Source organism: Hippopotamus amphibius, chromosome 16, assembly GCF_030028045.1.
Source record: "Hippopotamus amphibius kiboko isolate mHipAmp2 chromosome 16, mHipAmp2.hap2, whole genome shotgun sequence".
Taxonomy (NCBI): Eukaryota; Metazoa; Chordata; class Mammalia; order Artiodactyla; family Hippopotamidae; genus Hippopotamus; species Hippopotamus amphibius.
Genome location: NC_080201.1, coordinates 50,231,700 through 50,256,768, shown reverse-complemented (window position 1 = coordinate 50,256,768; position 25,069 = coordinate 50,231,700). Strand labels below are relative to the sequence as shown.

At 56.8% G+C, this 25,069-nt stretch overlaps 2 protein-coding genes and 1 non-coding gene across 5 annotated transcripts; 1 reads left to right on the top strand and 2 right to left on the bottom strand.

The window, feature by feature from the left end:
- Positions 1 to 1,448: 1,448 nt before the first annotated feature.
- PLEKHG2 (pleckstrin homology and RhoGEF domain containing G2) lies at positions 1,449 to 13,752 on the bottom strand. Of its 3 annotated transcripts, none has more exons than XM_057712947.1 (19): positions 12,958 to 13,752; positions 12,167 to 12,305; positions 11,068 to 11,339; positions 10,889 to 10,989; positions 9,877 to 9,943; positions 9,713 to 9,759; positions 9,309 to 9,459; positions 8,857 to 8,994; positions 8,446 to 8,646; positions 7,905 to 7,997; positions 7,727 to 7,813; positions 7,323 to 7,356; positions 7,132 to 7,233; positions 6,987 to 7,034; positions 6,872 to 6,910; positions 6,689 to 6,705; positions 6,330 to 6,506; positions 5,298 to 6,222; positions 1,449 to 5,215 (listed from the first exon to the last, which is right to left on the bottom strand). In XM_057712947.1, the coding sequence occupies exons 2-19, from the start codon at positions 12,267 to 12,269 to the stop codon at positions 3,645 to 3,647; spliced, it is 4,173 nt and encodes a 1,390-aa protein (XP_057568930.1). In that variant the 5' UTR covers positions 12,270 to 12,305; positions 12,958 to 13,752; the 3' UTR covers positions 1,449 to 3,644. The 3 variants fall into 3 exon arrangements, with proteins under 3 accessions (XP_057568930.1, XP_057568928.1, XP_057568931.1); XM_057712945.1 differs by having other exon boundaries at positions 12,167 to 12,290; XM_057712948.1 differs by having other exon boundaries at positions 11,068 to 11,336; positions 12,167 to 12,290.
- A 411-nt stretch (positions 13,753 to 14,163) lies between these two features.
- TRNAI-UAU (transfer RNA isoleucine (anticodon UAU)) lies at positions 14,164 to 14,256 on the top strand. Its single transcript is given in 2 exon segments — positions 14,164 to 14,201; positions 14,221 to 14,256. It is a non-coding gene; the product is annotated as a tRNA-Ile (tRNA).
- A 2,990-nt stretch (positions 14,257 to 17,246) lies between these two features.
- Positions 17,247 to 23,261, bottom strand: ZFP36 (ZFP36 ring finger protein). The gene is made up of 2 exons (XM_057713236.1): positions 19,728 to 23,261; positions 17,247 to 18,891 (listed from the first exon to the last, which is right to left on the bottom strand). Exons 1-2 carry the CDS (start codon positions 19,749 to 19,751, stop codon positions 17,938 to 17,940), a joined length of 978 nt encoding a protein of 325 aa, XP_057569219.1. The 5' UTR covers positions 19,752 to 23,261; the 3' UTR covers positions 17,247 to 17,937.
- Between the last annotated feature and the right edge of the window lie 1,808 nt (positions 23,262 to 25,069).

Here is a 25,069-nt window from a genome sequence, read left to right as displayed (position 1 = left end):
CGGTCCCAGTTATGCTCAATGTGACTGTTGTTACGAGCCTGGAAACATATAGGTCTGAGGACTTGTTCATCTGTTGTGTCTGCCATGTGATGGTAAGAGCTGAAGGTGGGCTCTCAGTTGCCACCACTGGACTCGCAGAGATGATAGAGCATTTCCATCATGGAAAGTTATGTGGGATGGTGCTGCTGGTATATGTATAGGGAAGTAACGTGTTGTTTGTGAATTAAGTTGCCTTCAGTTTCTTTCCCCATTTTTTTTTTTTTTAAATAATATTTCTTTGGTTGCACTGGGTCTTAGTTGTAGCAGGTGGGCTCCTTAGTTGCAGCATGAATGTGGGATCTATTTCCCTGACCAGGGATCGAACCTGGGCCCCCTGCATTGGGAGTGCAGTCTTATCCAGTGCGCCACTGGGGAAGTCCCTCTTTCCCCATTTTTAAAGGAAGCTAGTGAGCATCATTGGGGTGGGAAGGGCATCTGTGCTTCCATACCAGCCTTTGCAGCCAACCTGGATACTTCAGTAATCTGTCCCCAAGTGGGCTTCCTCACTACTCCCCCGTGCTGAGAGTACTGGCAAGAACATCATTATACAATTGATCAAGGGATAGTTTTACAAATTTTCTTTATAAAAGAAGGAACTTGGGATTTACTGACCTAGTCGCCCTTTTTGTCTATCTGCCCTACCAAAACTGTAGCCATATGTGGCCGTCAAGCTGGGCCGCACTGATGAGAACATTGCCACTGATGGGAAAACTGGGGTGGCACTGAGGTATAGAGAATACATACAACAAAGTGCTGCTTACAGATGGAGAGTCGGGTTGATTGAGCTCGAACTAGGTGCCAGGCTAAGTGCTGTTGGACTTGACAGCATCCCTGTGAGGCTGGTGACAGGCAGATGTCTTCGTGTTGGCTGCTGAGAAAGCCTAGTAGCAAAATAACCACCTCACCAAGTTTTGCATTGGAGCTGCAGTTAACTCGGGTTAGCTGGGTTTGGCTGGCATTAACCTAAACATCCCAAGGAGGGCAGCAGTGTCCCAAAGAAGGCAGTGGGCAGCTGCCCTTACTTTCCCTTTTCAAGCCTGTCTGAATTGCAGCTCTAAAGATAGCTTACAAAAGGCAGGCTGTAGTAGACCTAAGAAAGGTATTCCTGAGGAGGCGTTGGAACTGGGGCCATGAAGCAAGGGTAGGAGTTGGGCAGGCGGGAGGAATGGAATTCCTGGGGGCAGGGACTAGGAGGGGCCAAGGAAGCCCTAGTGCCCAGGGTTTTCCCACGGGGTCCAGAGACCCCCTTATGAGACTCCTGGCTCCCTCCCAGAGGCACAGCTGGGACACATCTGGAGTGGCTGAGGGGCTTGCCTCTCCTTCATCCCTCCAAGCCTTGGGGTAGACAGCCTCCTCCCTCCCTGCTGCCTCCTCAAATACCGGGAATTCCGGCGCTGCTGGGAGCCCAGGCCAGGCTGGGAACTTGCCTTCAGCTGGGAATGTGCAGCTGGGGGCGGAAGAGGGGAGGGCCAGCCTCAGTCCTGACCTTTGGGAGGCTGCAGTGGAACAGGTCCAGGCCAAGTAGCCCGACTCAGCCCAGGCCTTGGTTTGTGGGCATGGTAACCACTCAATAAATAACTGAATAGAAGCCAGCAGCTAACACTGAGCCAGGCTTTGTTCAGTTTACTCAGCTATGACCGATTACCTAGGGCCTTTGGAGCACCAGGCTGCACGCCTCTTGCGGGCAAGGAATTGTACCCTGTTGTGCCCTGGTAGCAAGAACAGCGCCTGACGCAGACACTCAAGGCAAAGAGTGCTGACTTGGGCTTGGCTGTAGGGATGAGTCCCAGCTCTGCTCCTTCCCACTCATGTGACTGGGCAAGTCCCTTATCCTCTCTGTGCCTTAGTTTCCTCATCTCTAAAGTAGGGATTAAAAATCATCTGCCTTTTAGGGATGTTGTAAGGACTCAACATCCCTAAGACATGAACATGAATGAGTGAATAAAGTGACTAATGCCTGTGGTATGCAGTTAGTACTCAGTAACAGCATTTTTTTGCTGTTGTTAACCTATTGTTAAAACCAGATTCTTAGGCTCCTGCCTTGGAGGTTCTGATTCCATGGGTTGGGACGAGATCTTGGGACATCTGATTTGTGCCTCGTCGAGTCAGGCTTAAACACATGTTGGAAGTAAGGATACGTTCACTGAATCTTTACAATGATCCTACGAGGCAGATAACTGCTGTCCTTAGTGTACAGATGAGGAAACCCAGGCTCAGAGGGAAGTTACACACCAAGTGCTAGAAAAGCTGGGACTTCATCTCAGCCATGATGCTGTGGTGTCTCAGAGAATTCCAGGGAAGACTAAGATGATGCCATAAAGCACAAGAGGTTAAGCATTCAATGAATGAAGCTAATATTATGAAAGAAACTGCTTAAATTGTGCTTCTCACTGGGCATACCACTGCTGGGAGGACAGAACGGTCTTAATATAAAAGCCTTTGTCTCTAAGACCTGAATTACTTTGGGGGGTGGGGGCACATTGAGGCACTGCAGAGGTCCCCAACTAGAGAGAGGAGGTAAAGAGATCTGATACAAGAATTGATGTGGGGGTGGGGTGGGTAATAAGAACTGGAATACTTAGGAGGGTAGAGAGTGGTTCCCAAGAGAAATAAGACAGATGTGGGACACTTTTACCAGAATCCCAAGCTTGATCGATTTTGGCATTAGCGTGGAACTATCTGAAATTTTGTAGTACCAAGACCCAGAAGAATCCAATTAAGGAGGGATGGATGGAAAGAGATTAAAATCATTGGATGGATGGTGGTAGAGATGGTTAAATGGATGGTTGCCCTGATGGATTAGGAGATGGTTGAGTGATGAGATGTATAAATGAATGGACAGAGATGGGAATATGGAGGGACAAATGGATGAAGGGAGAGGGTTAGAGAAGATGGACAGATGGGATGATGGATGAGTGGATCGATGGAGGAACGGGTGCTAGATGGGGGCTGGGGTGGGATGATGGATGAATAGGGCAGAGATAGTTGAATAAAGCGAGACATATGGGTGGGATGATGGATTGGAAGACGGAAGACAGAGAGGGAGATGATGGAGAGACAGCTGGGTGGATAGACCTGGCTAAGCAGATGAGATCAGTGGATGATGGTGGGACACATGAACTGGATAAACTGCCGAGGGAATGAATTTTGAGGCAGCTGCTTAGGGAAAAGCTTCTTAACTTGGCTTTCCAGGATAGGCATCAAGCAGTTCATAAACCCTCTGAAATCATACACCAAACTGTAATGGGTCCAGTTTTCAGTAATTCTCAAAGGAGTCTGAGATTCCCCAGATTTTCAGAACTGATTCGTGCTGTATCAGACCTTCCCGTTCATTGCTGTCTTGTCATCCCCACTGCCTCCAGAATGGGAAAAGATACATAATTTCATAACATTAATCAACAAAATATTAATAACATCTCCTTCCCCATCCCTGTTGGGTTCATCCAGGTAAGTACTAAAGACCATCCACTGAAGATTCCAGGTGTTGGAAAGCTGTGGCAATTTTTAGATCTGTGTTCAGTGTCTGGACTTCTGGGTGAATTTTGAGGGTCTGTGCCATCTGGTTGAATGAAGTCTTTGCTTTTCAGGAAGCCCGACATCCTGGCTCACGTGTGGAAAGGGGCATCAGGAGTCCCCTGGGCTCTGCGAAGGCCCACAGCTTCCTGGGAGGTTGCCAAGAGAGCAGGGTGGTTCAACCTGACCTGGGCCTTGGCTGGCCGTAGCCGCCCACCACCCCCAACGTGGATGTTGACCGTGGTGGCATAGCTGAGCCTCCTGGCCGGGGGCGGTGGGGGTTGGGGCTGGGGCGGTGGTGAAGGTGCGCGTGACGTGGGGGCAGAGGAGGACCAAGGGCCCCGGGAGGCTGGGGAAGCCTCTCCTCCAGGCCCTTGCCGCCGAGCCAGGCTCTGGCTGATATATGAGGCTGCCAGGTATCTCGAGAGGGCAGCTGCGTTGGGGCCCAGGAGCTGCCGGGTTGGGGGTGGGGGACTGTGGGGTGGGGTCAAGTCTGAAGACTCTGACCTGGCAACATGAGAGACTGAGTGGCCTCCTTGTTTGGACAAAACCACAGTGGTCTGGACCGGGGTGGGTAACAGGCCCTGAATGTCCTGAGGGCCTCCTTGCTCAGGCAAAGTTGTGGCAGCTGGAACATAGTCGTTTGTGAGGCTGTTTTGCTCCAACAGAGGTGTCAGTTTCTGAACCTGGAGGTCTGTGAGGCTTTGCTCCTGAAGCAAAGGCACAGCAGCTGGACCCTGGATGTCTGGGAGGCCTCCCTGCTGGGGCGGAGGTGGGAGGGTTTGGACCCGGGTGTCCATGAGGCCTTGTGGCTGGGGCAAAGGTGTGGCACCTGGAAGCTGAAAGTCTGGGAGGTCTTGGGGCAAGGACAACAGAGTGCTGGCTGGGACCTGACGGTCTGGGTAGCTTCCATGTGCCGGCAGAGGTGAGGGACCTGGAACCTGAAAGTCTGGGAGGTCACTTTGCAAGGGCTGTGGGGTGTCGGCTGGGATCCGAGGTTCTAGGCTGCTTCCGTGTATAAGCAAAGGACCGACAGCTTGACCACAGGCAGTGGCTGGGAACTGAACATCCCTGAAACCTCCTTGCTTAGTAAATGGGGTGTTGGTTGGGCTCTGGCTGTCCAGGTGGCCTTCTCGCTTTGGCATAGGAGTGGTGGCTAAAACCACGACATCAGAGCAATTTCCCTGCTTAGGCAAAGCTGGGGTGGTTGGAACTTGGATGTCCACCTGGCATCCTTGCTCAGGAAAAGAGGTGGTAGATAGAACCTGTATATCCACTTGGCCGCTATGCTCAGGCGAAGGAGTGGCAGCTAGAACTTGGGCTTCCAGGAGGCCTTCTTGATCCGGCGAAGCTGTAATAGCTGGAACCTGGCCATTTTGGGGGCCTTCCTGCTTGGGCAAAGATATGGTGGCTGGGATCTGGATATTAAAGAGGCCTCCTTGCTCAGGCAGGGGGGTAGCAGCTGGAACCTGGATGTCGAGATGGTCTTGCTCAGGTAGACTTGAAACATTTAGATCCTGGTCGTCCAGGCAGCCTCCCTGCTTAGTCAAAGCTGTGGCAGCTTGAACCCGGGCAGCAGGGCTTAGGGGGACAGATTCCTGGGCACAGGTCAGCGGGAAGGCCAGCTCACATACCAGCACGTGTCCAAAGGCGGGCCGGGGCCCTGTATGCAAAGAAAGGTGGATCGAGTTAGGATGGATGCCCCCACATGGGCTACCTCTGCCAGCCACATACCTGGACCTCACCTGGCTCGGCCTGCTCATGGGGCAGGCAGGGCAACAGCTGCGGCTGGGCCAGAGCCCGTGGCCGGCGGCGGGGGGCGTTGGCCGACACCCGGGTCTCAGCTCGCTGCATCTGCTGGATCCGCTCGCTGTAAAGCCGGGCCAACTCTCGCACTCGGGACGCTGACCTCTCCGAAGTTGGAGCTCCTGCCTTCCCACTTCTGTTGCTTCCACTCAGATCCGAATCTTCCAGGATCAGCAGTGGCTCTGGGAAACCTGGCCGGGCCAGCTGCCCCTGCTCCAGTGCCTGCCAGGCGCTCCGGATTTCTGAGCAAGAGCGGAACTCCAGCTCATCAGAGAATTCCTGATCTCGGGTGACATCCTGAGGCTGGAAATCTGGGTATGATACTCCTTCATCCTCCTCTTGCCCTGCCCTGCTTTCTGAGGAGGGCTCTCCCAGTTTTCCAGAACTGCTTCCAGGGTAGAGTTCTCTCCTGGTGGCTAGAGCCTCATCCGGCTCCTGCAGAGGTCCCTGGAGCCAGGAGTCACAGGCGAGGGCGGGAGTGCTGGAAAGACTAGGAATGTCGGGGACACTAGGTATGGCTGGAAGGCAGGGCATTTCAAAAACACTGGAAATGTCAGAGAGACTGGGAAGGCGGGGCATTTGGGGAATTTCAGAAAGGCTGGGAATTTCAGGGAGGTTGGGTACGTCAGGATTTTTGGAAAGGCTGGGAATGTCGGGAATTTCAGCCACACTGGAACTTTCGAGCCCCTCTAGGACATGGAGTGGGGAAGGCCCCCGTTCATCCACATCCAGCTCTTCCTCCTCCTCCTCTTCTGAAGAGTCCCGGTTGGGCAGGGCTTGGAACGTGAGGGTGTCACTGTCACCTGGCACCTGGGAGTCTCCGGGGAACTTGGGAATGTCGTGGGGGGATGGCTGTAGTGGGCACTGAGGAAGAAGCCAAAGGTGTCAGAGCGGGCTGGCCCCTCTGACCCCCAGGCTGTGCCTGCCAGGCCCAGAGCCCCAAAGACACTGTGAGGGGACACCTGGCTCACCCCCGGATCCCGGAGGCCCCTTTGGTTCAGCAGCTCCAGGATTTCTTCAGTGATTGAGGTCCCAGAGGGGTCCAGCGTAGGGGGTCCAGGGTCCTCCAGGTCCTCAGGGGGTTCAGAAGCTGGAACTGGTGGCTGAGGCTCTAAGGGCGGGTAGAGCTCCCCCTCACTGCCAGCATGCTGTGAGGAAGGAAAGGAAGCAGGGCAGGAGCCCAGGGCTCCCATCCCCCTCCTCCCTCAGACGGAGGAATCCAGTCCCCAGCCCCCTTCTTCTTCAGACCCAAGACTTTGGAACTCAAGCTCCCTCCTCCATCAGACCCAGGAGTCCAGGTCCCCAAATCCTGCCCCAGGATATTTCTCACCTTGATTCTAGGCTTAGCTGGGGATGAAGAGATGAGAAAGAGAAAAGAGTGAGACGTAGGAACAAGTGTTATTCCTTGTCATCGATGCGCTGCCCCTATCACCCCTCCCTCACAAACCCTAGGTGTCCCAGGGAACAGACAGATAGACAGGGACAGACCAGGCTCAGCTGGGTGGTCACTTACCATTCTGTGGAAACATGACATAAGGGTCCTTCAGAGGCTCTAGGGGGAGGACACAGTGATGTCAGGGGCCAGCTCCCACCTGATACCTAGTTCACTTTTAGGTGAAGGTACTCACCAGACTGTCTGCGGCCACGGCGGGTAGTGGTGGGTCCTGGAGATGGAGCTGGGGAGAGGCAGATCAGAGTACTCTTAGGAGCCCAGCTCCAGGCTCCTGGGGGAGGAGTGGAGGGAGGGGGTGCTCAGGGTTCCATCTCCTTTACCTGTGTTCCTTCGTCCAGGAGTGAAACTTCTAGCATCTCGAGGTCGGGGAGACCCCAGTGGGGGTGTCAGGGGCTCTGGGATAGGCTTACTTTTAGGAGCACCTGAGGAGAGATTTGGGGCTAATAATCTACTTTTTCTTAGAAGTGATTCCTCTAGTGCCACATCCTCCCAACCCAAGGCCCCAACTCACAGTGCAGGCTGTTTTCAAGGAGAACTTGTTTTGCCTGAAAGAGACAAGGATGAGGGTTGAGGGGGCTGGTCCCTGAGCACCCCAGTCACAGTGCCATTAAAGGGTGCTGCTATGTGTCAGGTGCCTTACACGACTGATGAGGACTAATCCTCACCACAGCTTTATGAGGTTGATGCTATTAAGCCTCCAGGTGAGGAAACTGACGCTGGAGAGGTTAAGTTACTTGCCCAAAGCCACAAAACAGGATGTGGTGGAGCTGGGATTGAAACACAGGCAACCTAACTCCACAATTGAACTATCACGTTCTAAGAGAGCTCCCCCTGCACTCAGGGTTTTTTGGTATTATTTTTTGGGGGGGCATCCTCCAGTACCCTGAGGAACCCCAGCGGTGGTAAGAGCTGTACCTTGGCAGGGATGGAGGCTGGGTGGTTCTCAAAGAAGAGGCGCTGGAGACAGTGAATCCACAGCCTCTTCTCTTCTTGGTTCTTGGCCTGGGGGTGGGGTGGGGGTGGAATGGGGAGCCAGGTGTGAGGTCTAGGGACTGGGGGAACCCCTGCCCACCCAGCCCCACCCTGTGCTCACCTGGAGCAGGTGCCTGTGCTTGGGAATGGTCAGATCGGACACCTTGAACCCTAGAGGGTCTCGAGGGTTCTCACTCACACTCAGGTTGCAGCACTGGATGAGGGGCAGGGAGGGGAGGCAAGCTCAGAGGCCTCAGACTCATCCACGTGCCCTGCGTGTGTATCTGGGCCCCTACCTCCTAGAAAGATGTCCCCTTTCCCCCTGTAAACCCTCCCCACCAGGCTGGGCTCAGCTCTCACTCACCAGGCCTCCCACCCTCATCTGGATCAAGAAGATACGCCTGCCCGTGAAGATGCTTGCATAGGGGGTAAATCCAGGTCCTCCCCGTGCAGGCCCACACCACCTCTGTGTGCCACTGGCCACACCCCTCCTTATTAAACCCTGCCCCCCTCCTTGGACTCAAGAAAACGTGGCTCTTTTAAGCTGGGTTGCCCCTCCTTGCGGATCCTGTCCTCAGCCACGCCTTTAGGTCTACAAGTATGTGGGTACAGAAGACACCTGGCAAGTAACATTCTGGCCCTGCCCCCATCTTTGAACTCACGAAGATGTGGCCCTTGTACGTGTATTCTGGTCCCCGGCGCTTGGCCACGAGCAGCATCCGTGAGAATAGAAAGAGCAGCCGTTCACCTCCTCGAAGTCGGGGGCCGCCCCCTCCACCACCTCGGAATGCACCCTCCAGCACCAACTCGCCGAAAGCACTGAGCTCCGGACCAGTCCAACCGCCCAGCCGCCGCTGCACCTCCTGCCGGGACCCCGCCAGGTGCAGCGGGCACAGGAACACACCAGTGGGTAGTGCACACACACCAACACAGGGGGGTGAGCAACCAGATGTGCTGTCCCAGCCCGCCCTCCACGGCACAGACCGACCCCCCGCCAAGGCCCTCGCGCCCACTCCCCCCCCCCCCCCCCCCCCCCCCCGCCACAGCTGGTCCAGCCCTCTCCCGGGGGCCACCTGGAGGCGCGCAGCATGCTCCTGCTTGCGTTTCATGTCATTGATGTACCAGGCGACCGCCGTCATGGACACGATAGCCTCCTCCACCACCTCACGGCCCCCCGCGTCTGGGCCCTCCACCCAGTGCTTGCCTAGCTCCTGGAGGGCAGCCACCAGGCACCCAGGGAGGGGAAGAGGCACAGAGGGAAAAAGAATGACAATGATGAGAGAGAAATAAAGGCAGAGGCAGAGAAGGAGGGACAAACAGGCAAAGACAGGAAGTGAAGTCAGCTGGCGCCAGCCTCCACTGCCAGCAGGACCCTGCCCCAAGCGCCAGCCCCATTTCCAGGGACCGGGTGCCTCCCCAGGTCTGACCCCACTCGTCCAGGGTCCACTCTCCAGATGCACCACCAGGTGGCCAATGGACAGGACCTTGCCCCTCCCCAAGCAGCCCCCCAGGGGCCACAGCTGACCTGCAGCAGCAGATGGTACTTGAGGATGCGCTGAACAGGCTTCAGCAGGAAGCTCTGCAGGGGCAGTGAGTGGTGGAGCTGGGCCTGGCGCTCCTGCAGCCACAGGGCTGCTGGTGGAGACAATGACAGCTCCCGGAGCAGGGCGAGGGAGCTGGGGGCACAGCGCAGGTCAGGGGGACTTGCAGCTACAGTGGACAAGCTGGCAGGGGTCAGGAAGTGGCCAGGGTTTGGGAACCCTCAGGGGCTGGCTGTGGTCGGGGGTGGGGGGGGCGGTTAGGGAGATGGTGGACACTGTCACGGTCTGGCAGGGCTTGGAGCTGGGTGGGCTGGGGTGGAGGGAGCTTGGCTGACACATTAGCTCGTGGGCACAGCCTGGGGCCCAGCAGGGGCTCCACAGCCCTCACCTCGGGTAGTTCATGCAGTACAACGTGTAGATGTCAAAATCCTCGCTCTGCGGGCAACAGGGGAGTCAGGGAGACCTCAGTTCCTGACTCCCCATGACCCCCCTCAAGCCTAGCCTAGGTCTCCTCCCCCCTTACCCAGGCCCCAGCCCAGGCCCTCGCCTCACCCTCTGCACGAAGCACTCGGCAATGCCCCCAGCACTGCTGCTGCCCTCCAGGTCCTCCAGGAGCTCACTGTGTGGGGGGAGAGGAAGGGTGAGGGACTGTCCTGCCCCCACAGGGCCCCCATGGGAGGACTCCAGGAGGCTGGGGCCTTGGTGGCTGCCAGGATCTCTCAGGGGACGTCATGTCCACACAAAGGGTCCTCTGATCACAACATGGGAGACTGAATCCTGCTCAGACTTTGTCCTCGGTCAGCATTACGTTCCTCGGCCTGAGATCCTGTCACAGCTGGCATGAGCCTGGGAGGTCTCATGGTACAACCCAGGGAGAGGGGTCTCAGGATCCTCAGAGCTGTGATGATCTTAAGATCCTACTGTGACCCTGAGATCTCGTCGTGACTCGCAAACCTCCTGCAGTAACTTTAAGTGTAATTAGGGAACTCCCTGGCGGTCCAGTGGTTAGGACTCCACATTTTTACCACCAGGTCCAGTTTCAATCCCTGGTCGGGGAATTAAGATCCCACAAGCTGAGCAGGGCGGCCAAAAAGCAAAAGAAAAAAAATATATGTGTAATTAAGCATCATCGAGACACTCAGGTGTCACGCTCTGTGGACTCCAGCATCCTCCTCACTGAATGGCCCACCATTCTGGTTTGTCTGGGACTGAGGGGTTTCCCAGGAGCAGCCGATCACACAAATGCTCACACTGTCAAAATCCTCAGGTCCCACACAAGGCTTGGATTTACTGTGACCCGAGACCTGACACAGTGCTAGCCCCATCTGGCTGCCTAGACCCATCCCGACATTTGGACCTCATCTGGGCCCTCACGCTCCCATCCACCTCATCCCTCCACCACTCTGGGTCCCCACCCCCCCCATCGTGATCCCTGCCCAATGTCATGACACCCCATGTTCCAGCCTGGATAGGGCACTGTGGGGTGTCAAGGTCTGGGTTAGAACACAGCCTGCATTCCCGGCCCCCTGAGCCAGCGCCACTGCCCACCCCACCCGTTCCTGACCTGCTGAACTCGTAGATGTCCTCGATGTTGGCAAACAGCGTGCCCACCTGCTCCGCGCTCAGCCCCAGGACCCCGCCGTCCAGCAACGGGCCCAGGTAATCCTGTGGGGATGACTGGGGTTACAGGAGTGGAGGGGCTGGCCTGGGTCCCCACTGCACTTGGGTGCCCACCTGCCTCACCTCCACGATGCTGCGGAGGTCCCGGACATAGGCCCGCTCTGTCTCCACGATCTCACGGGCCACACGCTCCAGTCTCGAGGGTTTTGCCGAACCCGGGGTCCCCACGGGCGACAGATGGAGGCGGATGGGGGGCCCTGGAAGGGGCTCCGGCCTGGAGGCTGAGCAGGCTGGGGTGGGCCCCGGAGCCGGGTCCCCCTCGGAGCCCACTGTGCTCAAGGATGTGGAGCTCCCAGAACCTCGCAGGGAGGCCATAGCAGGGGTTGCAGGGGCTGCTAGGGGGTGTGGAACAGGTGATCAGGGGGTCTCCCCACCTAAGTAAGTGTGCTCAGCCCCCACGCTCACCCACCCCTGGCCAACATCTCTCCCATGGGCTCCCCTCTCCCCTCCCTGTGCTGCCTGCGTCCAGCCCTGTCCTCTCCCATCGGGGTCCTCTCTGGACCGCGGGCCTCCATTCCTTGAATCCACCTCCACGTGTCATCCTGGGAGAACTTTATTAATTGGCCTAATTGTCACTCCCACGAGTATAACCCCATCCCTGCCCTCAGGGTAAAGTCCGAACTCCTCAGACCCACAGGGCCCCTGTGCAAGGTGGCCATTAGAGAACTTTCCAGTCTGTTCTCTTCCCAAGACACACCACTTCTTACACCTTGGACTCCAGTCACACTCAGCTTCTTTCAGTTACTCAAACAGGAAGCCTCCTCTCACCTCTGTGCCCCCGCACACACCATTCCTTCCTCTGTGCAGAATGCTCTTCCTTGCCTCTCTCAACTCATTCCCCATCTTCCAATTCTCAGTTTAAAGGTCCTCTCCTCCAGGAAGCCTCCCTTAACCTTCCAGACTGGGTTCCCACAGCCCCCCTGGCCTTTCCTCATCCCAGCCCAGACCACTCTGCACTGGGCTTCCCCTCTGGACGGTCACAGTCTGAGGATGGGTCTGTCTCCCCAACCAGATCTGGAGCTCTGTGCAGGCAGGGCCGAGGCTGTCTTGGTCAGCTTGTGTGGCCAGTACTGCCCAGCACTGGGCCACCCCCAGAGCACTGCAGTATCCTGAATGAAAGAATGAATGTCCAGTAGGCTCCACCCCTCCCTCACAGGCTCACCTGTCCGAGTCTCACACACAGCCGCACAGTCACAGGCTTCACCTCTGCGGCCGAGGCTAGGGCTGGGTTTGGACAGGCCCAGTCCACGGGCTCCTTCGGGCATGGCTGAGTGGCTCAGCGGCTTCTGCAGAAAGACCCGCTTCTTGGATATCAGGACCCCATGGGCCTCCCTGCCCCCCACACTCACAGGCTGGGGGCTGAGAATTAGGTGTGTGGTCTAAATCCAGGGAGGGAGTCCGGGGAGGAACTAATGGGGGAGACAGCGGCAAAGTGCTAGAATGAGAGGAGCAAGGAGAGAGAACACTGAGAAAAAGATGGAAAGGGTCAGACAAAGAAGAGTAACGCGGGCAAAAGAGTCGCCCAAGCTATGAGTCTGGTGTGTCTGGGGCTGGAGGCTCAGGGATCCTGGGAACGTTTGGGCTCTGGCTGGAGCCGAGGGCGAGGGGCAGGGCTGGGAAAAAGCCGTGGGCGGGAGGCCGCGGGGTCCCAGGGGAGGGCGGAGGAGGCTGGGGGACCGGATGCCAGGGTCCTGCAGGCGGCTCCCTCCCCCGCGGAGGGCTGCGAGTTGCGGCGCTGGCCCTGAGTCCTCGACCCCCTCCAGCCAGTCTTTCCGTGATCCGCTCACTGTCCCCACCGCCGCAGCTCCCCTGCAGCGCCTCCCCACACCCCTCTAGCCCCCAACTCCCGCCGGCGCCCCCGCTCGCCCCCCGCCGGCACGCCCCCTCATTGTTCGGAGGCAGCGGCGCCGCCCCCTCCCCCAGCCCGTCGGGGCCCCTTGCCTCCCCCCTCACCTCCCGGGGAGTCTCCAGCCCCGAACCGAGGCAGCCGGCTTCCTATTCGACCCTAGCACGGTCCCCGGGGGTGGGGGTGGGGGGCGCAAAGCCTGGACTCCTGGGTCTCTCCAAGTCAGGGGCGTGAACTTCAGGCTCTCAGGCTCCGGGAACCAGAATCCGGGGTCTCTTGGAGAATGGGGTGCAGTGGTCCAAACTTCTTTGGTCCTCTAAATGGAAGATGCTGGGAGCCTCGATTCTTGAGTCTCAGATAGGGGTGCTGGGAACCCAAATTCCTGAGTCTTCTAGATGGGGCCGTGGGGCGGGGGTTGCGGGGGGCGGATTCCTGAGTTCCCCTAACTCTAAGAGCAGAGATTAAACCACCTCCAGGCGGGAGCGCAGGGAGTCCCAAATTCCAGGGTCTCCCTGAAGTAGTGGGCACTTCAGCCCCAAACGGGCTGGATGGGGCGCTAGAAGTCCGTATCCCAAGTTCCTCCAACCCCGGGAATCTTGGGCTCAGCTTTCTGGAAAACTCTGGAGGGAATCTCCGGTCTGGGATCCTAAGTTCTTCGAAACCGGGTGCAGGAAGCTCGGCCTCCAGGGTCGCGCGGGGCTAATGTCCCGGACTCCCGGCTCCTCCAGGAGGGGGCGCTGGGCACCTGGATCTCTGGGGTCCTCTAGCCTGGACGCTGGGGCCTGGGCTTCGGGGTCTCTCAGGAAGCGGTGCAGAGTTTCGGGCGGCTGTGGACCCCTCAAGCTCTGGGATGGGTGGCACTGGGCTCTAGCGGCGGCGGCGGCGGCACATCTGTAGCTGAAGAGTCCGGTCCCAGCAGTGGGGCGGGGGGGGGGGGGGGGGCGGTCGCCTGGGGTTTCCCCTCCCCCCAGCCGCCCAGGCTCATATCCTGTTCCCGCCCGCAGGGGGGGAGGGGCCGCCTTCCGGCCGGCCAGCAAACGAAGGGTTAAGACCCCGCCTCTCTGGATTCTGAATATTCATGAGAAGGCGAGTTCCTGGCTGGCTACACCCCCACATTCCAAAAGCCTCGCGGACTTTTCCCTTTTACAGCAAGAGGCTTCCAGGCGTGAGAATCCGGAACTGGTAGCGCACTTTATTCTATTGGCCAATCCAAAGATTCCTATTTGTATATGCAAAGATGAGGCGGGGCTAGCCAGCAAAGTCACGTGGCTAGGAAGGACTGAAGGACCCCGCGGCGCAAGGATGCGGCCGAAGCTCCAGTGGCGCAATCGGTTAGCGCGCGGTACTTATATGACAGTGCGGGCGGAGCGATGCCGAGGTTGTGAGTTCGATCCTCACCTGGAGCACTTTTAGTTTACTCATCAATTTTATACATTTATACATTTTATTAATCAACCCGAACATCTACATCACTTAGAAGAATAAACATTTCCTTCTTCGGAATTTTTCAGGTAGAAAGAAGCCTGGGACTCTGGCGACGACCGGTTAGGGAGTGTTTTCCGCTGTGAGGAGGTGCCCTTTTCCTCTTGGTCACCAGGGGGTGGTATTGCCCCTTAGATGCCTGGGAATTTGAGTCTGCAAATCTCAGTTTAAGACTTGTTAGCTGTGTCAGGCTGTGGGTCCTTAGCAAACTGCATATGTGACGCTGTCTCCTTCTCCATCTTTTTGTGTCTTGGATTTTCCCCACCAGTTTTATTGAGATTATGATAACGTAATAACATTGTATTAGTCCAAGGTGTACAAAATAATTTTAGATACCTATAAATCGTGAAATAATTACAATGTTTAACATCAGCTACCTCACATAGTTACTATTCTTTGTGTGTGTTGTTTTCTCTCTCTCCCAACTTCTGAATCGACTTTTTTTTTTTTTTTTTTTAACAAATTCTGAAGCTTGTGGCCACTGTGTGACTGATTTCTGTTTAGGGTTTAGGTGTGAGTGATGCAGCAGTGAACAAGACAAAATCCCTGCCCCTGAGGATTTGACATTATAGTGGGGGAGGAAGATTGCTATAAACATAAGATCTAAGTACATTTTATATGCTAGGCGGTGATAAGCATCATGGAAAAAGTAGAGCAAGGCCGGGAGGATGGGGGTTGCAATAATACCAGTCAGAGTCCTGAAGAATGGGAGTGAGCTCTTGGGATATTACGTGGGGGTATCTAGGCAGAAGGAACAGCCAGTGCAAAGGCCTCGTGGCTGAAGTATGGCAAATATACTGGTGGAAGACAGCCTGACTAGAGCAAGAGTGACCAAAGATGAGAGCCAGGTTATGTAGGCTGATGAGGACTTAGGACTTTGGCTTTTATGTGATCTGACTCAGGTGTCATGACAGCTTCCCTTTGGTTGTCTAGTGGGGGAGTGGGGAAGAGACTGAGCGAGGGTAGAGGCCTGAGCCAGGAGACCAGGAAGGGGCTGCTATGATGGTTCAGGTGGGAGATGATGCCAGATAGGACCAGGGTGGGAGCCAGAGGAGGAGGCAGGAGAGTGGATTATAACATCTCTCTAGAAGGTGAATCAGAGAGGATTGCTGTTGGATTGGGGTGTGGGTTTGAGAAAAAAGTCAAGAGGACTGACTCTCAGGTGTTTGGTGGTAGGTGCCATTTTCTCAAATGAGGGTTTGTTAGTTCGTTTCCAAGGGGCAGAGAACCTGTTTTTGCAAAGGGAAGGACGAGATGTGTTACTTGTTCTTTCAGTGTCTGTAAATGTCTGCGTGGCTTGCTCTTCCTCTCCAACGTCCTTGGGTTTCTGTCTCTCTTTCCCAACCCTCTTCTCCAAGTATGGGGACCTGAGCCCTTTCCCAAAACGGGTCGCGGTGGGGGGGGGGGGGTTCGTGGAAGAGGAGATCAAAGGTCAGGATCTGCCGCCAGTGGGTAAGAGGAGAGGGCCAAGGAGGACTGAGAGGTCAAGGAGGCCTGAGGAGGGGAGGGGAAGAAGAAAACACTCGCAGGAGGGAATGGGGTGAGGAGAAATGGGGTGAGGAGGAAGGTGGAACCCAGAGGACGGGACGAAGAGTGCGGGCAGGGAGGAAATGGGTGGAGAGGGAAGGAAAGGGGGCGAGAAGGGGGAGGAGGAGAGGAGGAGGGGAACTGTAAGGAAAGACAGGAGGGGATAGAGGACGGGGGATGGGGGGCAGGAAGGGAAGGTTATTAAAAAGGGAAAGGGGAGAGGAGTGCTGGGGCGGGGAAGAGCTGGAGAAGGAGGGGGAAGAAGGGGAGGTGAAGGGCGGCTTAGGAGGGTCTGGGGAGGAGGAACTGGGAGGGAAGAGAAGAGGTGAGGGAGGGAAAGGAGAGGGAAGCCGTGGGGGGGGGAGGAGAAAGAGGGGTAAAGAAAGGAAGAGGGGTCGAAGGGGGAGAAGGCCGCGGCGGAAGGGGGCGGGGCGCAGGCACGGGGGCGGGGCGCAGGCACTGACGCGGGGCGGCTTCCGGGCGCGGGGCGCCGGGCTCCTCCGCCAGGGTGGTTCTTGCCGCCTCTTGCCTTGTATGGTCCGAGGACGCGGCGCTCCCGGGGCCCCGCCCCGACGCGGCCGAGATCCACACACCCTGGCCTCGCGACCGCGATCCCCACCCCGCCTGGGGCGCGAGACCGCGAGTTTCCAAGGCTCAGAAATGTGGAGATCTCGCAATCCCTAACTTCTCGAGTCCCGACAGGCCAAGATTCTGGAATCCCGAGGTCCTAGGGGCCCGGAAAGTTCTGCGATTCCTAAACGTCTGGGACACCAAGGGTCCCGAAGTCTCCAGAAGACCAAGTTTGAGATGACACAATGTTGAGGTTCTAGAATCCTGAATGCTTTCAAGCTGCCTCCCCCGAGATGCCGAAAGTCTGAGTCCCCCACACTCTCCCGTGTTGGAAGGCCGGGCGGCCGGACCCCAGGACGCCCCAGCTTCCGGGACGACCCTTCCCCCGCCCGCCGCGCAGGCCGCCTTCGCCTGCGCTGGGCTCGCGCCCCGGCACATTCCGTCCTCCCGGCTCCTCCCTGCCCTCCTCCCTCGGCCCCATGGGGACGGAAACATCCCGTCCCCGCCCGCGCCCGGCCGAGAGCTGGGTCAAGGAGCCCGGCGGGACGAGAGCGCCAGCGCCCCCCACGCCCGGGGAACTGGCTCTCCTGGTTCCTACCCGGTGATCTCACCTGGCCCCACCCTCAGGTGAACGGCCTGGCCATGTGACGTCACTTCCCGACAGGTAATGCCGCAGGTGGCTTTGGCTCCGGGAAGGTTTTTTAGGGGGAAGGTTTTTAGCAGCTATCGGCTGATTCTAACCGGCTTCTAAAAAAGGCCATACCGTCCTCCCCTCGCATCTCACTACCTCTAGACCGCAGAAGAGGCAGGATTCCAGTTTACACACAGATTTCTTTTATTCAAAAATTCCAAAAAACACAAAAATAAATTTTAACAATATATATTACTTAATATATTATTATAGTATACTTATAACAATAATTATTCCATCGTTTCCAATATTACAAAAGAGGAAGAAAAATACAACGGAAGCGGACGACCCAATATATATAAATACTATAAAATCTATCAGAATAAATAAAGTCGTCATAAATAAAGGGCCCAAAGGCAGGGGGTGGGAGAGCAGGGGCTTGGCAACGGCTTTGGCTACTTGCTTTTAGAGGGAAATTTGAGCACCAGGATTCCCGTTCAGGGGAGGCTCCAGTCACCATCAGACACTGGACCCTCAGGATCTAGGAAAAATTGGAAGGGGGCAGTGGGGGCTTATTATTCACAGCATTGGGCAGGGGAGAGGTGGGAGGAAGCGGCCTCACTGCCTCCCTCAAATTTGCTACATTTTTTTAAGACCCCAGAAAACACTCCTTCCCGCAACACCATGAACAGCTTACACACTGGGGACCTGCCCCAGCGTAGGGTCAGGGGAATGAGTTAATGCACTTTGGAAGGTGGGGGGAGCTAATTAAGAGTCCTTCGGTTCCCCCACAGCCCCGGGACCCCTTGTGGAACCTACAGCACAAGAGAAATGGCCCCTCTTAAAATCCAGCTGATCTGTACTAGGCAGGCACTTGTCACTCTGAAACAGAGATACGATTGAAGATGGGAAGTCTCCTGGGAGGTGCAGGTGGTTGGGGTGGCCCAAAAACCCCGGCCTCAAAGACAGGTGAGTCAGATCCCCCCAGGCTGCTGCCGCTGCTGGCATATTCGTCAGGATCAGATCCCAGGGAGTGTGCAGAGGGGCTCCGAGGCAGGCCACCCAAGGGCCCCCAGATGCTGCTGGGGGTGGCCCTTCGGCAGGAAGGGCAACAGGCTGGGGTGGGGTCCCTTCGGGCCACAGGGGTCCCTGGGGCAGCAGAGAAGGCAGAGGGTGAAAGTGGAAGGTCCCCAGGCGGTGGTGGTGGGGAGCTGGAGGGTGAGAAGGAGCATGAGGACAGGGAAGGGCCTGTCAGGCCTGCTGGTGGCGGCGAGGTTCGGCGGCCCGAGGGCAGGCCTGAGAAGCTGATGCTCTGGCGCAGCACATGGGGGTGGCCTGGGGCAGCCAGGTCCTCGCTGGGGTTGTGGATGAAGTGGCAGCGCGAGCCGTAGGGGCAGCGGCCCTGGAGGTAGAACTTGTGGCACAGTTCCGTCTTGTACTTGGGGTGGCGACTGGCCTGGCGCAGCTCACCCAGGCCGTGGGCAAACTGGCACTTGGCCCCATAGCGGCAGCGCCCGCTTTCTGAGAAGGTCCGACAGAGCTCAGTCTTGTAGCGGGATGAGGTGGTGGGGGTTGCAGGAGGTGAGGTGGGTGAGGGCGACAGCTCAGGGCCTGGGCGGGGAGCCAGGGGCGCGAAGCCTGGGGGTGGGGGCACCCAGCCGCAGCTGCGACCCTCCACCAGGCTGGTGGAGCGGCCAGGCAGGCGGGCAGCAACCCCAGCCGGGCTGGAGTCGGGTGAGCTGAGGCTCCAGAGTCCCGAGGAGGTCCAGCCCGTGCTGGACTCAGTCTCTCCTTGGATGGATGACAGATCAGGGCTCAGCGACAGGAGGCTCTGTGGGAACAGGGATCGGTCAAGACACGGAAAATTCAAGGTGACGCCCCGCCCCAGCTTCAGGACACCCAAGCGCTTGCCAGTCTGGTTTGTGGGCTCCCGGCCTGAGCCCCACCCGCCCGCAGGAAAAAAAAAAAACAAAAAACATGGGTTCCGGATCGCAAGGATCCCGATTTGGAGGTTCTGAGTTTATTCGTGACTGAAGCTTATCCCGAGGGACCCAGGAATGCCGACTCCCCCGGCTGGATCAGAGGGGCTCTAGAGTCAGGACACACCGCTGTCCTCCAATTTTAAGCCTCTGGGCCTCTCGGGATCTGACCCCGCTCCTCGGGTTCTCCAGTTTCACAAGTGAAGGAGCGGGCAAAGTTAACCCAGGAGTCCGAACATCTTCGGTTTTAGAGTCCCCAGAGTCCTCTGCGTCAGGGAGTGGAGAGACAAAAGTCGGCTCACCCTCGCCCTGAGACTCTAGCCCAAGAAACGCCTCCGCGCAAAACCGCGCCCTCAGCAACTACTAGGGGTAAGCCAGGTGTGGGGCCATTTCCGCCTCCAGACAGCCCCAGTCTGAGAAAACTTCTCCAGCTTTCCATCTCCGAGGTCCCCCCCATCCGTGCTTGGGCCGAGACCAGAAAGTCACGGGCTCCGTTTTCACCTCCAGGGGATCACACTGGTCTGAGACGGGAGGAAGGGACCCCGGGCCGAAGTGTGAAGCGCTAAGGAGCTCCAGTTTGAGAAGGGAGCCAGAGGTCCCGGGAGGGAGTTTGTGGAGCTAGAGAGCCCTGGTTTGAGAAGGGAGTCAGGCATTGCGGATCTCGGGGTGCCGATCACTGGGGACTCACCTCGTAGATGGCAGCGAGATCCATGGTGGCACAGATGGCCGAAGGCTGAGGTACCGGCCGAAAGTGGGAGCGCTGAAGTCCGGCTGCGGCGCAGTGGAAGAGCCGCCGCTTTTATTAAGCCAGAAGGGGGCGGGGCCATGAGGAGTTGGCCACGGCGGGCGGGGCCAGGAGGGGCGCTTCCCGGACGCGCGCCCCCAGCGCGCCCGCCTGGCCCGGGTCGGGACCCCTTCCGCCCGGCCCCCAGCTCGGATTCATCTGAGGGGGGCCTGCGGGCGGTCGCGACCCAGCGGGGAGTGCGTGGGGTGGGGGGCGTCGGCCCAGTTTTCAAGGCTGGAGACTAAAGCGCCGAGAAGGGAACTGGGACGGAGGTGGGGGCAGGGCTCCTGGGGGAATTGACAAGGGCAGAGGCTGAGAGGGCGTGCGCTCCAGAGACTGACCGACAGGGGCGGGAGGAGGCGCACGGAGAGCGAGAGACAGAAATGGAGAGACCAAAGAGAAAAACACACGGACACACACACACACACACACACACACACACACACGGAGCCACGCACACAGGGAGACATGCACAGAGCGGGGAGAGAGGGTAAGGAGAGAAGAGGAGGTGGGGAGGCAGAGATTGAAAAGACGAGATATAGACAGTCCCAGAAAGACAAATTAAGAGCGAGAAGCGGGAGGCAGGAAGAGTCACATATAGAAACACAGAAAAAGGGAGAAACATCCACAGACAGAAATCCGCAGGAGCAAAACAGAGAGGAGACCCACGGGCTTGGTGGAGAATTCTTTTCTAAGACCTGCCGGCCTGGCACGGTCTCGCTCTCAAACAGTCCAGATCCGGAAGCCTGGACCGCCCTCCCCGACCCCACTCACGGGGCTTGGAGTGGGGTGGGGTCCCGGACACCTGGCGAGGCTGGTGTCCCATTTCTTTCCCATTTCTCAAGCTTCTGTATCTTACCCTCACACAGATAATGGCACTTCTGATCGCTTCCTCTGGGCTAGGCACTGTTGCATGAAAGTGCTTTACATACATTAACTCAAGGTATTGTTATGCCCATTTTACACACGAGGAAACTCTGGCATCGAGAGGCCAAGTTGTTCTGTTAGTAAATGGCAGCAGCCTAATACCAGGGCCTTAAATTATGTAAGAGTTTGCGCTCAGAGAAAACTCAAGATTGGAAAGGGGGAGATCTTTTATTATGGTGGAGGGTTTCCTTGATGGAAAGCTGTCTCGAGTCGAAGAAATGGGTTATCCCCAACTGATGGTCGGATGGGTCTCTTATAAAGGATGTGCCTTGAGAGAACTCTTAATCTGCAGGAATCACTCCCCTTAATGGCAAGTCTTTTATTGTCAAGGAGTTGCCCTGAGTGACACTCTCTTAAGATATGGAGAAGAAACTAATTTTTAAAGGGGGTCTCCATGAGCGGGTTGCCCTGAGTGAAAATATGGGGGTAGAAATAAACTGTTGCCATGGAGTGCAGTTATAATGGTGGAAAGTTCATTCTTGCAGGTTGCGACTGCAAACTGCGGGCTTGTATTGAGGTGGGGAGATTGTGCTAAGCACGCCGACTTTTTCGTCCGACAGAGCACGGGGGAATCCCTGGTGCGGCGCTTTCTGGGGCCGAGGGGCCTTCCCGGCCTGTCTCGTGAGCTGGGCGGCTGCGGGCGCTTCTGGCACGGTTGCAGCCTCGCTCTCGCCTATGACTCACTCGCAAGGGGCGGGAGAGGGGGGCTTCCTGGAAGCCGTGACGATGAGGCTAGGCCCGGACGCCCGGGTTCCTCTCTGTAACCAGGGCTTCTGTCGCCTGTAAACAGAGGCTCGAGGACTACGGGAAAAGGGGAAAAGGGGAGGTGCCTGGCACCCGCCGCGGTTAGGCTCCAAATCCCTGTGCGGCTAGTAGGACTAACGCGGCGGGAAAACGAGAGATGGGAGGCACCCTGGGGTCCCCGGTGTCCGGCTCGGCTCTGGCTGCGATCCGAGAGGAGGGATACTAGTTTCGATTCCCTGGAGACGGAGCATTTCCCATCCCTGAGTCAGGCTGACCCCCCTCCCCTCTCCCATCTGCTGAGTCATCGGCCCGAGAGCCAGGACGCTTGGGATTGGGCGACTCTCCAAGAGGCTGGCGGGGGCTTTGCGCCATGAAGGACCGACCAAGCCTCGAAACACCGACGGGGGTGGGGGTCCTAAGAGCCCGGGCCTCCGCCCCTCCTTGCTCAAATGTAGGGGTCCGGGTTTCCAAGGCGCCTCCTCGCTCAGACCCGGGAGATCCGGCCCCCGGCCCCTTCCTTCACTCAGGAGTCCAGGCCCTCGGCCACCCTCTCTCGCAAACGCAGGAGTCCGAGCCCCCAGCCCCCTCTCTCCCTCCGATTTAGGAGTCTGGCTCCCATCCCCCACTCCACCCCGTCCAGGCCTCAGGCGTCCCAGCCCAGGAGGAAGTTCAGGGCAGGACTCCGCCCCGCTCCCCACGTAGTCAGCGGGAAAATCCGTGGCCCCGGCGAAGGCCGGGAATCCCCTCTGGAATGACGGTGGGGAAGGGGATGGCCGGGGTCCCCCGCGGGGCGCAGGGGGCAGGTCCTGGGCTGGCAGACGGAGGGGGAAAGGGGCGGAAACCAGAGAGGCTAAAAATACGGCGAGCGCTTCCGGCCTAGGGGGAGGGGAACGGAGGGCAGAGTTTCCAGAAAAACAAGCGAGGACGGGAAACGCGGGGGTGTGAGAGCCGGCGCGAGTGCGCGGGCGAGCTGGGGACCGTGTACGCGCGGCACGTGTACCTGGGCCTTGTGCGCCCCCGGCGTGATTGACTGGGCGGGAGCGGGTGCGGTCGAAGTGGGGGGGTGACCGTGTGCGCGGCTGCGCCGGCGCAGCAGCGTGTGTACCACGATCTGTGGACCGCGTGTGCGCTATAGGTGCGGGGCGGGGGGGCTCCCCTGGCGCAACTGGGTGTGCAGTTCGGCAATTACGTGTGGGACACAGTGCTCCCACCTTCCTGTGTCAAAGCTGCGTCCTTAGAACCCGCCTGACACGGCCGTGAGAATAAATGTGGGAAACTGCCTATGCCTGTGTGACTGACAATACTCAGTCTACTCTCGCCATCTCTGGGGGAGGCAGTGCGTACTCAACTGTAACTCTTTCAAGTGGCATCCGTGAGAACGTGTGACTTACATACCTACCTGCACATCTGTGCGTAGCTCTGAACCACCTTGGGATCCGGAGTGACGGATTCTAACTCCTTGAGGGAGGCTGGTGAGGGTGACTGTGTCCTCGGGTGTGATGAGGTTCTGTGAGCGCAGCTTGGGAGCTGAGGGTGTGTGTGTGCATCTGTGTGACTGTAGGCGGCTGTGGCTGTGTGCAAGGCCCCTATCGCAGACTGTGTGGTTATCAGGTGTGTGAATAGTGTTCCTGTGTCTGTGTCCTTGGCGTGTGGCTGAAAACACCAGGAGGCCAGTGTCTGGAGGCAGTTCCTCTGTGGCTCAGTCACAAGGCGGTGAAACTGAACTTTGGTTCCTGACGTGTACATGCGCACATGATGGGGAGGGCAGCTGGCCCACCCCCCCCACCCGCTGTTCGCGCCGGCCTCGGTGGTGGTGGGCAGAGCAGAGGAAAACACGCACGCACACTTGAACCTGAGAAGCCTTATCAAAATCCAGCCTGGGCTGCTTTTGATAATGTTACACTGAGGGCAGGGCTGAGTCAGCCTGTGATGGGCAAAGTCTGAGATGGGGTAGGAGATAGTGGGTTAAGTGGTGGTTAGAGGGTTGTTTGCATAGTCACATAGATTGTTCCTTGAGTCTTGTTTGTGGGACTGTCCCTGGGACGGAGACTGCACGGACACCGTGATTGTAGGATGGTGGGTTATGCTATTCTCTGCTGGGGAAGAGGGCTGTCGTGTGTGCCTGTGTTTTGCCATGGTCTGTTTTGCCCTGTGTGGCTGTGCATCTCATGTACGTGCTTCCCTGGAGTGGGTGGTTGTGCACGAGGCTGTACAATCTCCTTTTGGATCTAATAATCCAGTAAGAATCTTCACTAAGGTCCTCTCCTGTCCCTGCCTCTTCACTGTGCTCCAGGCTTCCATGTTATTCCACCAGCACACTGGCACATTTTTCCCTCAGGCAGGGCCTCTACACTTGCTGTTCCCTCTCGTGGAATGTCCATAACTTACTCCCTCTCCTTCAAGTTCACTCCAATACCACCTCCTCAGTGAGGCCTTCATGACCTGGATCAAGGATTTTAAAAGGTTTAAAAATAACCTTGTCATCTACTTAACAAGTAATAAATACATGTAACATCTATTTACAGATCATATTAATACACATGAACCACTACCCAAACTCTCAAGCTTTCATGTTTTCCAATAAAGTAACATAATTCTCCATATACAAATCTTACATTGTGTTAGATTTATCCCTAACTACTTTTCTTTTCTTTCATTCTCTACTTCTGATCTCACTTCTTTGCTTTATTTTCCTTCTTGGAACTTCTCACTACCTGACATATTGTGTTTTACTTTATCACACCTGTCATTAGAATATCAGCTCCAACAAGGCAGGGATATTTGGTTCACACTGTACAGGGCCTGGCCCAAAACAGACACTCAGCAAATGTGTGTTAAATGAACTCTGTTTCCTGGTGCACAATTTCCATCCTGTGTGGCTGTTGAACTGTGCATCCATCCAACTGCCCACCAGGTGTCTCTGCCATCTCCCCGGGTGTGGTTTTAAGCACAGCTGGGCCCCCTGTCAGGGCTGTGGGGATGTCACGCCCCCATCTGTGTGTGATGTTATTGTGTTGATGCCACTTCACAGGGCCAGTTGTACCTCATTCTGAGTGTGTGGGCCTGTGGACTGACACATCTCTACCAGTACATGGTGTCTGACCCCTGGCTGGAAGCCAGTGGGCTCTTCTGGGGAAAGAGTGCTGTATGTAGATAATTGCATCATGTTAGGTGGAAAAATGACTTTGTTCTTATATTTACTTGGAAATTAAGTATGGTTGAGGAGATGTGTATGGGTGCCAAATTGACAAGGACAAGGTTCTGATGGTCAGTTTTGTGTGTCAACTTGGCTAGGCTATAGTCTGCAGGTATTTAATCAAACACTAATCTAGATGATGTTGTGAAGGTATTTTGTAGATGTGATTAAAGTCTATAATAAGTAGACTTTGAGTACATTATCCTAGAAGATCTGGGGAGTCACACGGGGTGGGGGCTGATTCAGTCAGATAAATGGGCAGAGCTGTGGCTTCCTTTAGAAGAAATTCTACCTGTGGACCTCAGCTTCAGCAACTGTCCAAGAGTTCTGCTGCCCTGCCTAGAGCTTGCCTTATGTGCCTGACACTTCAAGGAAGGTC